This window comes from Garra rufa, chromosome 3, assembly GCF_049309525.1.
Source record: "Garra rufa chromosome 3, GarRuf1.0, whole genome shotgun sequence".
Taxonomy (NCBI): Eukaryota; Metazoa; Chordata; class Actinopteri; order Cypriniformes; family Cyprinidae; genus Garra; species Garra rufa.
Window position 1 is genome coordinate 29,891,013 of NC_133363.1, and position 15,960 is coordinate 29,906,972.

Below are 15,960 nucleotides of genomic sequence, written 5' to 3' on the forward strand. Positions count from 1 at the left end.
GATAAATCCTGCCTCTTGTGATCGTGCATGTTCTGTGTTCGCCAATCAGTCTGAATAAACAATATAATGGCGTTAATGGAAAGACAACTCACACACTTAGATATAACTACTTTTTTAAAACCTGAATAAGATTTAAAATGGCATTAACACTTCTGTAAGTGTTTTTAGTAAGTAATCAGCTTAGTGAAATTTTAAGTAAATCTTTGCGTCTGTGACCAATATTTACTGAGCTCTGACAACTGATTATCTGAAAAGTTAAAAAATAGTTCTAAGTTAACTATTAAAAAGAATAGCTTTAACAAATGAAATATACTGTTTGAATTGTTACTGCCTTGAGTTATTATTTTGGAATAAATGTAAAATGCTTAAAAACACTAACTTGATGAGATTCATTTTGTTTGTCTCTTATGCTGTCCATTAATTTTTTTAGTAACATTATAAATGTCTTTACTGTCACTTTTAATCAATTTAATGCGCCTTATTAAAAGTATTAATTTTAAGTGACGTTTTGATTTTATTGGCATTGGTCAGACAAATAAATTAGACAAATATATTTTATTTAATAAATTAATGATCATGGGTCCTCACATTACTTCTACAAATAAACATAGTGTTGAGGTCATACGTTTGCATACACCTTGCAAAATCTGCAAAATGTTAATTATTTTACCAAAATAAGAGGGATCATAAAAATGCATGTTGTTTTTTATTTAGTACTAACCTACATAAGATATTTCACATACAATATTTTACATATAGTCCACAAGAGAAAATAAAAGTTGAATTTATAAAAATGACCCTGTTCAAAAGTTTACATATGCTTGATTCTTAATACTGTGTTGTTACCTGCACAGATGTTTTTTTGTTTTGCTTTTTTTTGTTTAGTGATAGTTGTTAATGAGTCCCTTGTTTGTCCTGAAAAGTTAAACTGCCCACTGTTCTTCAGAAAACTCTTTCAGGTCCCACAAATTCTTTGGTTTTCAGCATTTTTGTGTATTTGAACCCTTTCCAACAATGACTGTTTGATATTGAGATCCATCTTTTCACACTGAGGACAACTGAAGGACTCATATGCAACTATTACAGAAGGTTCAAATGTTCACTAATGCTTCAACGGGAAACACAATGCATTAAGACCTGTAAATTTGGAGAATTTTGGAGAACATGTAGGTACCTTCTGTATTTGTTCATGAGTTCCTTGTTTGTCCTGAACAGTTAAACTGTCTGCTGTTCAGAAACATCCTTTAGGTCCCACAAATTATTTGTTTTTTCAGCATTTTTGTCTATTTGAACCCTTTCTAACAATGAATGTATGATTTTTTTTATTTTTTAGATCCATCTTTTCACACTGAGGACAACTGAGGGACTCATATGCAACTATTACAGAAGGTTCAAACACTCACTGAAGCTCCAGAAGAAAAAACAATGCGTTAAGAGCCAGGGGTGTAAACTTTTGAACAGAATGATGTGTATATTTTTCTTATTTTGCATAAATATAATATTTTTTTAATTTAGTACTGCCCTTTAGAAGCTACAGAAGGTACCTACATGTTCTCCAAAAATCTCTAAATTCACAGGTCTTGATGCATTGTGTTTCCCTTTGAAGCATCAGTGAACATTTGAACCTGAAAAAATGCTGAAAAACCAAAGAATTTGTGGGACCTGAAAGAGTTTTCTGAAGAACAGCGGGCAGTTTAACTGTTCAGGACAAACAAGGGACTCATGATCAAATACCACTAAACAAAAACAAACAAAAAACATCTGTGCAGGTAACAACACAGTATTAAGAATCAAGTGTATGTAAACTTTTGAACGGGGTCATTTTTGTAAAGTCAACTATTATTTTTTTTTGTGGACTATATGTAAACGTCTTTTATGTAAAATATCTTATTCAGGTCAGTAGTAAATAAAAAATAACATGCATGTTGTATGATCCCTCTTGTTTTGGTAAATTCCAAGTGTATGCAAACTTTTTACCTCAACTATATTACATATCCAATATCATGTGCTTGTACCAATCACTCTTTAGTCATCAATTAAAGAAATTTTGCTCCAAAGATTTTTCTTTTACTCAACGATCAAACCATGTTACTGGAAAACAAAATGGGAAAGACTCATACCTGCAATTACTTCATACTTCCTTAGTGAAAATGATTTTCCAAATTACGCTTCATCCACACCAGCTCTTTTAATAGCAGTTCAGAGCGTGTGAGATCTCTGGCCAGTCTGCAGCTCCTCCTCAACGCTCTCCTGCTTTAATCTCTATTTGATGTGATTTCAGCAGCCGTCTCTAATACGAAGGTACCTGACAGAATTACAGGACTGCTGCAGAGAGTAGCGAGATTCACTTTCTTGTGGCTTACTAAACACTGTTTTTTTGGGCCAATGTAGAGCTGTGAAGTTTACTGGAGATTACCCAGTCTACAGTTTTCATACAAGGCTTTGAACACAGGAAGTGCATGCTAACTCGCTCTACAATTAATTGAACTCATTTTAAGGTGATGCAGCAGCAAGACCAAAGTTACAGGTTCTTTCACTGAAAGCCTAAGAAAATAGTAATAAATAAACAAATAAGCATCCAAACACTGATGATATACCAATAAGTGCATCTTTATGGATTTTAAAAGCATCCTTTAGATCACATAGCTCAAGGGACAAACAGTCTAGTGATTTAGCCATTAATGCTCATCTATCATATGGCATAGTCCGGGCTTCTTAATGTGATGCTAATTTGGTATTACGTTTCCAGTTTTACAGCGACAGTAGTTTAATTATCAGCTGAGCAGAAGGTTGAATAATGAGTGGAGAGGCTGATGTCTAGTATTGAGGGGACTCTGTTAGTTCTGGGTGACAGACTTGTAAGGAGCAATTACACCCACCCAAGTCCTGTCTGACAGTTTTATGCTTTAACATCCATTTTTTTAATATCCTCTATCCTCTGCTCAGCTTTAAAAGAGAGGCATACAGAAAGAGGAAAGAAAAGAAGAGAGACAGCGACTGAGCCATAAATGACGTCACCCTTTGGTCTTTTCGAGGATCCACTCGAGAGAAGGGATAATTATTACACATCAGAAAACAAGATTGATTGGACTCTTTGTGCCCACAGAGCGCTAAATCTTCAGGATGAAGAAATGCAGAGTCATTGTATCTCACTTTCATACTCATTATGTGATCATGCCAAATGATTATAATAATTCAGTCAACACATTCATTTTGGGAACAAGTCCTGCCAGGACTGCACTAATATCACTAAACGAAAAATCTCGCATCGCAGTATGCTGTTCAGTCCTGCATATTTACCTGTTATGAATGCACTTGTAACCCCTTTTGGTTCCTGCATACCCTCATAGAGACCCTTTCCTACAGACTCTTTCCATTGCTGTCTACACCAATTACATTATAGAAATTGATGAGAGGAAAGAGGGGCCAAACTCTTTAATTAATTTTGCTGCAAGAAAGTGCATCACGGTCTATTTACCTTTGATCCAGTTTCCCGGCAGTAAAAAAGGGCGCTGTACTAAATCAAGAAACTGTATGCATTTAGCCCAAACGAAATCAGTTCCACACTGACATTTAACGTGCTGCTTCTTTGAAAGGTTAGCATACGTGTTTATATGACAAGTCTTTGGACAGGTTGATCATAGCCACAGGCCTCGGCGCATCTCAGTTTGGAAAGGCCAAAGGAATTTGCATCCTCCAGATATATACTCGCCATCTTGGCAGGACATATTCAGAGAGTATGAAAGAAAAAATGAAGTTTTCAGATGATTTACACCTTCCATTCAGAGCTATTACCTGAGCTTTATCTGAACTCTGATCAGCTGGCACTTTATCAATTTTGGGATCGGCGGGACATACCCGTGTCTGTGATACAAATCACTTTTTTGGTTATGGTGGGAAAGATGTCTGCAGTGTCACTCAAGATGAGAAATATATAAAGGCTGTAAAGGCTTTCCTTCACATTATGTAAATGTTATGCCAGGGATTTTATACTTTCTGATCCTATTACAACACTTACATTTTGAATTATTTGTAATATCATTGTGCAGTCAATACTGTAAACACTACCAGTCAAAAGTTTTTGAACAGTAAGATTTGCAAGGTCTTTTCTGCTCACCAAGCCTGCATTTATTTGATCCGAAGTACAGCAAAACGGTTAAAATTTTAAAATAATTTTCCAATTTAAAATAACTGTTTTCTATTTTAATTTATTTTAAAATGTAATTTATTTCCTGTGATTTCAAAGCTGAATTGTCCAGTCTTCAGTCACATGATACATTTTTTTAGGATTCTTTGATGAATATAAAGATCCAAAGATAAGCATTTATCTGAAATATAAGCTTTTGTAACATTATACACTTTACCATTCAAAAGCTTTTTTGGAAAAAATAAAAGAAATTAATACTTTTATTTAGCAAGGATGCTTTAAATTGTTCAAAAGTGATGATAAAGACATTTATAATGTTACAAAAGATTTCTATTTCAGATAAATGCTGTTCTTCTGAACTTTCCATTCATCAAAAAAAAAAACATAATATTAAAAATAAACATTTTTGAGCAGCAAATCAGTATATTAGAATGATTTTTGAAGGATCATGTGACTGAAGTAATGATGCTTAAAATTCAGCTTTGAAATCACAGGAATAAATTACATTTTAAAATATTTTCAAATAGAAAAGAGTTTTTTATTATTATTATTTTAAATAGTAAAAATATTTCTAAATTGTACCGTTTTTGCTGTACTTTTGATCAAATAAATGCAGGCTTGGTGAGCAGAAGAGACTTCTTCAAAAACATTAAAATTCTTACTGTTCAAAAACTTTTGACTGGTAGTGTACAAACACTATGTCAATCCATTTTCAAGCATGGGGAATCCCTTTTGCTCTAACTATGAGGCAGATTCCCAAATTCAAGTCCCCTATGTTTTTAAAACACAAAAGATGAAGAACAAGTAGCCAAGCAAAAGACATATCCAGGTTACTGCATTCTTTTCTAGACCTTGTTCTGTTTTCACAAATATTGTAACAAAGTCACCAAGATCGTATAAAATATTGTCAGGTGAAAACGTAACTTTTGCAACACAACAATGCATAGTTCTGGTCAAGTACGTTTCCTGAGTGAGAAAACGACCTGTTCACATCACTCAAACTGAACCGATTCAGATCGCCAAACCCTAGTTCAGACTACATGACTTTAAACATCAGCAGATCACTTAACAGTTCAGACTACACGACTTGCTGTCAGTCTTGAAGTCGTTGTAGTGATCCGCAACAGGGGGTCACACACTAGACGAACTGACAACAACTCACCCAACGACTCTATCCAATTCCCAAACCACTTTTTGTCACAAAAACACACACGAGAAGTGAAAGAAGATTGACGTGAAATAACACGTAAAACAAGAGTTGTTTATTTGAAAATGGATGTCAGGAAGAAAATAGCGCTTGAAGCTGTTTGTGCGATGAACTGTTCTGGAACATCTTGCTCTATTTCTTGTGTCCACACTTTTCATTTGTTTTTGGTGATCTCAACCCATGCCTTGCTCTCTCATTGGCACCACGATATGTTGAGTCGGCTTACAATTCCAGATATTTAACATGCTAGATATTTGTTTGGCGTCAGCTATGCATCAGTGAGCCTCTTTGATGCATCATTGAGTAGTTCACAGTTCATACACAAAGATTGCAGAGCGCTTGATCACCCGCTGATTTGCCCCCGATCACAGCCTGACCTGTCGGTGAGCTCGTTGACTTGCAAATCGGGCTTAAAATTCTGCAGTGTGAACTTGTTATATCCTGCATGACCAATTAATCGAAAAATACCTGACATAAAACGAGTGATTCATTTGTGAATCAGTATGGTTGAGAATCTTTCTGCATGTCACATCAGTACCCCAGTAGGTGGCGACAGGTGACTTTCCTTTTAAGGTTTTTTCAATTATTTATGAGCAAGTCAGTTGACTCATTCAGTCTAAAACACTGATTCAATTAGTCAAATGTATCATTTATTCAGTCTATTAGCTTAAAACGTTGATTTATTAAGTAAGGAAACAAGTCTTTATGAATGAGTCATTGAATCATTTACTCAACCAATTTGTTCAAAACACTCAAAATTCAAGAAAAAACACCTCTGCTGTGTGTTGCTTGATGTTGCTGTTGCTTTGTTTTGAACTCACTTTTCATTTTGCAAAGTAAAAACAAAGTAACTACAAAGTAAATGTGACCCTGGACCAAAAAAAAACAGTTAAGTCGCACAGCTTTATTTGTAGCAATAGCCAAAAATGCATTGTATGGGTCAAAATGATTGATTTTTCTTTTATGCCAAAATCATTAGGATATTAAGCAAAGATCATGTTCCATTAAGATATTTATTAAATTCCTACTGTAATTATATCAAAACTTAGTTTTTTATTAGTAATAAGCAATGCTAAGAAATTTATATTTTCTCAATATTTAGATTTTTTTGCACCCTCAGATTCCAGATTTTTAAATAGTTGTATCTCTGGCAAATTTTGTCCTATCCTAACATAACATACATCAATAATAAGTAATAATAAGCTTATTTATTCATTTTTGTGGTCCAGTTTCACATTTATGTTACGATACAGAATTTTCGCACATGTAATAGATGACGATATAGGATTATAATGTTTATAAATACCCAGAGAAAAACTTGCATATGCACATTCATAAACATACATAACATTGGTTAGATATATATTTTAATATATAAAATTCTAATGTTTCATTTATGCTTTTAGTTTATATGACATCATATGGCAATAAATATGTATAACAATATTTTGGTTATTTGTAGCTACTGTGAGCAGTTAAGATGACTGATGAAGGTGGTGATGGTTCATATTCATCAGGGCAGATATCAGCAATCACTGGCCATTATACAGCAAGCATAGGGAAGTGGAATATGCTCTGTGATTATGATCTTATTGGTGTTGGAGAGCAGAAAGAGGACAGGGATTGGCTCACAAACCTGTCTGGCATGGTAATGGGCTGTGATAATGCTATTGATGACAGCATAATGGCTGCCTGTGACCATGAATTAAATAAGATCTGTGATGATATTTGTTCAGCACTCACATGGACTGCTTTGTGGACAAAAGATAATGCTGAGGCAAAGTAAGGCGAAAGGAAAAGAAAGAGATCAGAGAGAGGCAGAGAAAGAAAGGGAGAAAAAGAAGAACAAGAAGTGGATGACGTAAAGGAACAAGAAGGAGAAGGCAGAAAAGAATGATATGGACAAATCTGTTAGGACTTGTTGGCACTGTGAAGGCCAAGTGAATGGTCAGGACTATCGTCTCTGCGCTACATGTCCAAGCCTAGCATGGCACAGTCAACCTGTGTTATTCAGAGCTTGCACAAGCTCTTTGTCAGGGTGCGAAACGCTTTAAAACGGTCTCAGGGGTGAAGCCCTATCTTGAGCGGAGAAGAGCAGAGGCCTGCTTCTATCTCTCAATCTGTGCCTCTCAATCCCAATCACAGGCACATTGTTCTCATCATGTTGTGGAAAAGGCTTTTGACAGGGCACAGTGATGAATCACCCACGCCAGTCTTTCAGCGAAGGAAACAGAGTGAGCAAGTGAGCGAGAGAGAAAGAGAGGGAGCAGGAGAGAGAGAGAGAGAGAGCGACGGGGCCTCACAATGTAAGGGCAGCAAAGAGGAAGGAGAAAAGAAGGAAAAAAACATCAACCGCACAGCATTCAATTCATTTCTGTACCTCTTTCATGTCTGGCTCTTTTCATTGGTGTGACGGTGTTTTAAAGTTATTCGCTCCTTTTTTTCTCAGGATCAGGTTGAGCAAATAGCAAGAGGCAGAGGCTGAAAGAGGAAGTGCTTTTACCTGAGCAGAGGTGCTGATGGCCGTGAGCTCCCTGTTATGTTGGAGACACTTAGAAAAACAAACGTTAAACAGACCCAATTCCTTAACTAATGAGCAAGCATTCTAATCTCTGTCAGAGTTTAGCCTGACACAAAGAGAAAGCACTACAGCAGTTTTTTTAAATTTCTATTACTATTTCAGAAAGCTATATGATGATTTCTGGCAGCAAAAGTTGCATATTTTACAAATAGAAAATAGATGTTTTAGTGTATCTTTGATCATGCAAACATCTCAAAATCAACATTTTATATATATATATATATATATATATATATATATACACACACACACACACACACACACACACACACACACAGTCAAACCAAAAATTATTCACACACCAGATTTTTTACTTTTGTTATTTTTTTTTACTAGTGGGTGCAGGACACTATAGTTCATTTATGTATGTAAGGATAGCAAAATAAAGCAAACTGTGACATATTATACCCAAAAATTCTTCATACAGTGGACTACCAGTAAAACCAATAAAAATTTAGGACCAAAAATTTGATTTGACACTTTGACCTGACCATGTTTTTTTACATACCTTTTTAATCAGTTATCTGACTTTATCAAGATGACTTTGTTCTGACACAATTTAACTCTTGAGTTCTTGCCATATTTCGTTGCCATTTTCTAATAATATAATAATGCAAGATATTTTTAAGGTGTCTGAATACATTTTGGATTTTCTAATAATATGTGACCCTGGACCACAAAACCAGTCTTAAGTCGCTGGGGTATATTTGTAGCAATAGCCAAAAATACATTGTATGGGTCAAAATTATTGATTTTTCTTTTATGTCAAAAATCATTAGTAAATTAAGTAAAGATCATGTTACATTAAGATTTTTTGTAAAATTCCTACTGTAAACCTATCAAAATGTAGTTTTTGATTAGTAATATGCATTGTTAAGAACTTAATTTGGACAACTTTAAAGGTGATTTTCTCAGTATTTTGATTTTTTTGCACCCTTATATTCCAGATTTTCAAATAGTTTTTCCAGATAGTTCAAATAATATCTCGACCAAATATTGTCCTATCCTAACAAACCATACATCAATAGAAAGCTTATTTATTGAGCTTTCATATGATGTATATATCTCAGTTTTGTAAAAGTTAACCTTATGACTGGTTTAAGTTTTGTGGTCCAGGGTCACATATAATAATGCGAGACATTTTAAAGGTGTCTGAATACATTTTAGATAATCACAAATGACTGTAATTCATTTGTGATTATCAACATGAATTTCTTCTGACACAGTTTAACTCTGAGTTCTTGTCATATTTTATTAGCATTTTCTAAACTATAGCGAATAAACTGTGATAATGTGAGAAATGCTGAAGCTGTCTGAAGTTAGATAACTGTTAGATAACTATTTAATCTATATAGTTAGATTTGATTAGTTATAAATTATAGTATTATATTACAGTTTGTAAAAATATTTCTAAGGAGGCAGTGGTCACATTTTTAACTGAAGAATGATACTGTACATGAATGAATGAATGAATGATGCATTTATATAGCGCTTTCAATGTGTATTGCCGTACACCCAAAGCGCTTTACAATCATATGGGGGATCTCTCCTTACATAATTTGAGCATCTTCAAAAAATATATTTTTTAAATAAAAAAATTACATAATTATTATTATTATTTTTTTCTGCAAAGTAATTAATAATTTTATGCAGCAATGATGCATTAAATAAAAAAGAAAGGCATTTTCTTAATGATTTCTATTTCAAATAAATGTTGTTCTTTTGAACTTTCGTTTCATCAAAGATGAAAAATGTATAAACTGTGATTATGTGAGAAATGCTGAAGATGTCTGAATCTATATAGTTAGATTTGATTATATTTACAGACTATAGTAGAGACTCTCTTTCTAAACACAAATCTTAATAATAACAATATTAACATAATAATTAAATCAACATTGTAACCAGTGACTCATTACCGTATTATGTTGACACATCTGACAACTTTTCCTCTTTGAGGTAATCATGAATGATCTGACATTTGATCTGGGCTGGACTGCATTGATGTATAGGATGTAGGATTAACCATAACTGACTGCACATAATGAAGCAGTATGAATGTGGGAGGAGCCAGTCTCAAACCACATGCTCCAACCACACCTCCTCAAACCCCAGACTAAACAATATGTGGTGATTGACAAGTCCTAAAATTTGCTAGGCCTTCCCATTCTCGGCCTGCTGCCAACCAAATATCCTGCTTATTAGCAGACTAATTTCATTGTACGCTGGACTTTTAAACAAGCACAAAATGTTAAAGCCATTCACTACATCTCTACAAAGATAAATGGTCTTTAATAAGACACAGTGTGATGCATAGTGAACTTCTCCTTGCCAATCGCCCCAGGTCATACCTTTTTTAACCATCTGAGTAATTATGCACTTTATTCTTGGGCCATAAAACTTAAAACTTTTGCGCAGGGTGAGTTGGGCTGTGTTGATAAATGGGCTTTGGAGTGAACAGAATGCTTAGCTGGGCTAGTTAAAGCATGCACGCTGCACATAAACAGGAAACGGGTCCAGGGCCCTGACTGCCACAGCTGTGGCGAAGGGTTCGCCTAGCGCTTTGTGATCAGATACATATACATATTTCATATCTATTCAGGTCTAATCTCCCAACCCCGAGATGGATTCTGTTTGGAAAGCTAGTGCAAACATTGCAAAACAAAAAAGAATGCTGATAATGGTCGCGACTTCCGAAACTTTGCGAAACCAATAAGCTTTCTTGAGTTTTTTTTTTTTTAATGGCTTGTCTGAATCGACCTGTTGGGTGTTTTTTGTGTGAGAAAGATATTGCACGCATAAAGGCCAACAAGGACGATGAGAGCAGCAGGTTAAAAAGTGAGACGCACCCTTGGCTGAGTGGGTTAGAGGGACTGACACCTGGGCAAACACTGCCGAAAGACTCATCTGTCATCAACTCCGAGAGCGAGTTAGAAACTCAGCCGCTTTTGTCGAGCCACAACAAAAGGGAACATATGAATTAATTTAACACTTTGCATTCTGTGGTCTCTGAGGTTGAGGTCTTTCAAAGCCAATATTATGGGTCAATAAACATCGTAAATCGCTTGTGTCTGCTGCATCCTTGTCTTGACTACATGCCGGACTTGATCTGCCTTTTTGCTGTTGTTGTGCTCTCTGATCTCCTCGCTCCTACACGACTCTTTATTCAACGTGTCCAAGACATACACAGCAATTATCCTCAAGTCTTCATGTCATACCTCCATTTCAAACCCGAGGCGTTCTGAATTTGAGATTAAGTAAGGCACAGTAGGAGATTACTAAAAAGTCTGAAAAAGATGACATGTTTGTATTCTCTGTACCTAGTCTTTTGTGACGCATACTTGGGGGCTGAGGAAAGCTCTTGTGTGGCTGGGAACGCTAAGCCATTAAGGCCCAGATTCCACGGTGAGCTCAGAGCCGTACAGACTGTGAGTGTCACAATTACAAAAATCAGAGTATTAGCGACACGCTAACACCCCCTTAGCCTTATTCGGTCTCAATACTTACACTGAGCAGACTGACAAAAGACTCATTATATTGAGTTGGGGTGGGCGATATGACCAAAATCTTATATTACAATATGAATATCTATGTGACACCTGGACCACAAAACCAGTCTCAAGTAGCATGGGTATATTTGTAGCAATAGCCAACAGATTGTATGGGTCAAAATGATTTTTTATGCCAAAAATCATTAGGATATTAAGTAAAGATCATGTTCCATGAAGATATTTTGTAAATTTCCTACCGTAAATATATCAAAACTTACTTTAGTTACATCAAAAATTTTGAATAGTAATATGCATTACTAAGAACTTTATTTGGACAACTTTAAAGGCGATTTTCTCAATATTCCGATTGTTTGCACTCTCAGATTCCTGATTTTCATATAGTTCCATCTTGGCCAAATATTGTCCTATCCTAACAAACCATATATCGAAAGAAAAGATTACTTATTCAGCTTGATCTAAATCTTAACTTCAGAAATTTGACCCTTATGACTGGTTTTGTGGTCCAGGGTCACATATCACAATATACACTAGCATTTAAAGTTTGGGATCAGTAAGATTTTTTATGTATTTTAAAGAATTCTCTTATGCTCATCAAGGCCACATTTTTATTAACAAAAAAAAAAAAAAAAAAAAACAGGAAAAAACTGTAATATTGTGAAACATTATAACAGTTTAAAATAATGTTTTTTTATTTTAATATATTTTAAAATAAAGTTTATTCCTGTGATGCAAAGCTGAATTTTCAGCATCATTACTCCAGTCTTCAGTGTCACATGATCCTTTAGAAATCATTCTAATATGCTGATTTATTATTTTTAGAAATCTTTTAACAATCTATGCCTTTGCTATCACTTTTGATCAATTTAACACCTCCTTGGTGAACAAAACTATTAATTTCTTCCAAAAAAGAAAGAAAAAAATCATAATTCTTGTTACCAGTGTCAATATCACAAAAAACTAATACTAGCTTAATTAAAGAAAAACAAACAAACACTCAAGCTTACTAAAGACTCAACAGTCAGAAACGAATTACAAGCTATGACTACAGTAGAACAAATAAATGAGAAATGCTACATACATTGTATAAATCAATCAAATGTATAAAACACTACATATTCTTCAGTGCGTAAATTAAATAATTATTTCTTCTTATTAAAGTTACAAAAGTGATTTAGTCAAGAGCAATGAGAGATTTTCTCTTTTTTGTTGTTTGAATAACATGAATGACAGACAGCAGGGATATTAGACTGCTGTCACTTTAAGAGCTACCCTGTTACACATTTTCTTTCACTTTAGACCTAAATTATTGTGTTTACGATGATACTTGCAAAGACGGGCATTTTGACAAATACAAGTTTGTATATTTATCCATTTTAAGGTCTATAAAGTGGCAAAAATAACTTCAATAACATTCAATACTCCCGTGCCTTTTCACTCTTTCACCGTTGATTGCATTTTAGAAGCTTAAAATCACTTGTTTTTAAAGGAACCGTATGTAGGATTGTGGCCAAAACTGGTACTGCAATCACTTTCAAAATACTGTAGAACGGTGTATTCCCTCCTCCTCCCCCCCTGACTCGAGGTTGCCAGCTAAGCTGCAGGATCCAGCAGGAACCTAGGCTAGGAGCTTCCAATGGCAAGTGACGAGTCCTACACAGTAATTTTTTTTCTTCTGTTAATTATGTTTATGCTTCACGAGAGATGTTTTGCGAAGTAATTATGTATTGCAATAATTTACTAATGGCGATTAGCCAAATATTTCGGAAAGATGTACTGAATACCACATTTCAGTCGGAACATAGATTGTTTTCATACCCTGCTAGTGATAAAGCTTTTTATGAACGCATTTAGCACAGGCACCGTGGAAAATCCACTGTGTACGGAAGGAAAGTTAGCCAAACTTAGATGAATCTTACCTGTCCAGGAGAAAATTAGCAACGTTGGCGTCTGTTTTCAAATTCTTCTCCGTTTTCAGCCGTCTCCATCTTTCAAAGGCATCTCCTATACAAATCCTTGTTTTATTTCGGACTTTGTCACGACGTATTTCGGATTCATAACGAGGCTTTTAGGTTTCGTAACATTATACATGTTTTATCCAACACGTTCATAGCTGCAGCTGTAATTAGAGCAGAGCTGGCAACCCGGATGACGAAACTCTACTGACTTCGTGATTGGTAGATAGCTGGAGGGTGGAGCCTCAGACCAAAACACAAAATGACAACATCAACATCAGTCATGGGCTGCAACTTTCACTTTTAAATGACAATATCCTGGCCAGACCACTGTTGTCAGTGATATAAGTATTTGAAATGAACATGATTTCTTAATGTCTAGTGACATGTCAGAGCCATTTTATGATTAACTGAAATAAATTTCTTACATACAGTTCCTTTAAAGTGGAATGCCTAAAAACAAGTCCAAACTTTAATTTTACGTGACCACGTAGCACAGAAACGTCACATGAGCATGTAACCACGATAGAGACGATGCTCCAAAAGCTGACAAATTTCTACTGGTTAATCATGTCTATCTAATAATGGAGCCTTATTCCATAATATATTCCATTTAATTGTGTTTTTAGATGTCCTTAGAATTAAATAACATCCCACAGTGCTACAAAAATATATAATAAATGAATAACAACAACAACAATGGCTATATCAGACATGCATCTGCAAAAAATTGTGCTTTTTCAATAATCATCAGTGTCAAGTGTGATCACACCCTTCTTAAATTACCAAGAGAGCTTCTGCATGTGATATGAGCACCAATATGTTCGCTGCTGACTGTGACACTGAGTTGAACATAAATCAGCTAAGCACATCAGAGAATGAGCTTCAGAGACATTTCCATGGCAACACATGCATTGAAATTGCAGAGACTGATTGTTTTCTGTCAAAGGCCAGCTACACGGACAGAAAACCTTGAGAGACCACGTCGATGAGCACTGTGTGAAGGCTTTCACTTTTCAGCAGCTAAGATGAAGCACAGCGCTCGGACTGCTGTGCATGTAGAAAAGAAACTCTAAGCTGTTTAAGTCAGCCAGTAATCCAGCTACGAGTGCAATGTGACATGACCACTGGGGACAATGAGGGCATGCTCATTCATTCATTGTCCCCGCAGCCTGATATCAGCTCCATGTTATCTAAATCTGCTACCAGCAGAGCTATAGGATTCTTACCATCGTTATTAATAGGTTTGGACTAATCAGTGTCTTTATTACACCCTAAAGCTGCAGTAACAGGATTTTACTTATTTGTGAAATCCCCACAAATCCTCAGAATGGCTGCTTTAGACTGAGGGTCTTCTGTGAATTTTCCTCCATTCTTAACATCTATATTCAGCAATTATTTCGTTTCCTGAACCTGAATCACTAGACGACACCTGTGCAAAGAGGGGAAACTACACCCCCTATTGCCGGTTGTTATTTTTTAAAACTACAACAGGTTTATAGTTGCAAATATTTCTTCATTACACAAATATTGTGTGTAAATTGTAATATTTTGGTGTACACATGCAAGTGAAAGGCTGTGGAACCACATAATACTGACACAAGTGTTTGACAAACCAAACTGTTCTAAAATGAGCACAATAAAACCAGACGTAACATGCAAATCACTTATGTATGTAAGAGTAGTAAATTACTGCTTAATGAGACTGAACTATGTAAACATTTACAATACTCTTTGTAAAATATTACCAACAGAGTAACCATCCATGCTGTGAACTCTGTTGTAGCTTTTAATAAGAGGTTTTCATTCAAACTATCCCTCTTTCAAAGGCTGTTTTGTTAAAGACAACAATGAAATTGTAACGGTAATTGAAAGAGAAATATAGTATATATGGCATATGGCTATGTGTTATGTGTGACTAATTCACTGTTATATATAGGCTATTAAAACAGTGGGAATGTGGAGAGACAAAAATAATGAATAGTGGCAGCAAGCTAGAGCTTGAAAACAGAGAAGAATCACACTAAACACAGAAAGTGTCCACTATTAAAAATCTATTTAACAAAACACCACTAGCATGTAATATCTAGGGGAACAAATCGTATATCTTTAAATGACACAAAAATGATTTTTGGTGAATAAAATGATTTCACTGCTGAGTCATTTTTGTGCAGCTTTGATATGCAGTACAAGCACAAACAGGAGCAAGCTTTTAAAAAGTTAGCATGAGGATTAACACCCCTCCTATGGTAAATCTCTGTACTGCATGGCGATAAATCACTCCACTTAATTTCATTACATTTTCCATTAATCCACAGCATTTTTGGCAGTCAAAATATTTTGTCTTAATGGTTTCCATACAGATTAACAGCTTTGCTGTTGCCCTTGTGAAAGTTTGAAATGGAAGTGATTTAAGGAATTTCAGGAATCCTCAGATAATGAACTGCATTTTATTCTAAATGTATAATTATAAGCGTTGAACCCCATCTATCAGCCAGCTTTGTTATGACATTTATCTCTTCAAAAGTGTTTCTGTTTTGAGAAGAGACGAAAATCATTAG

At 35.2% G+C, this 15,960-nt stretch overlaps 1 protein-coding gene across 1 annotated transcript in view; it reads left to right on the plus strand.

Annotated features, from left to right (window-relative positions):
- The first annotated feature begins 6,834 nt into the window (after positions 1–6,834).
- rnf32 (ring finger protein 32) overlaps positions 6,835–15,960 on the plus strand; it is a 58,580-nt gene continuing 49,454 nt past the window's right edge. The window contains 2 exon segments of the mRNA XM_073836597.1: positions 6,835–7,136; positions 7,500–7,596. Of these exon segments, the coding sequence (XP_073692698.1) occupies positions 6,835–7,136; positions 7,500–7,596 (399 nt within the window).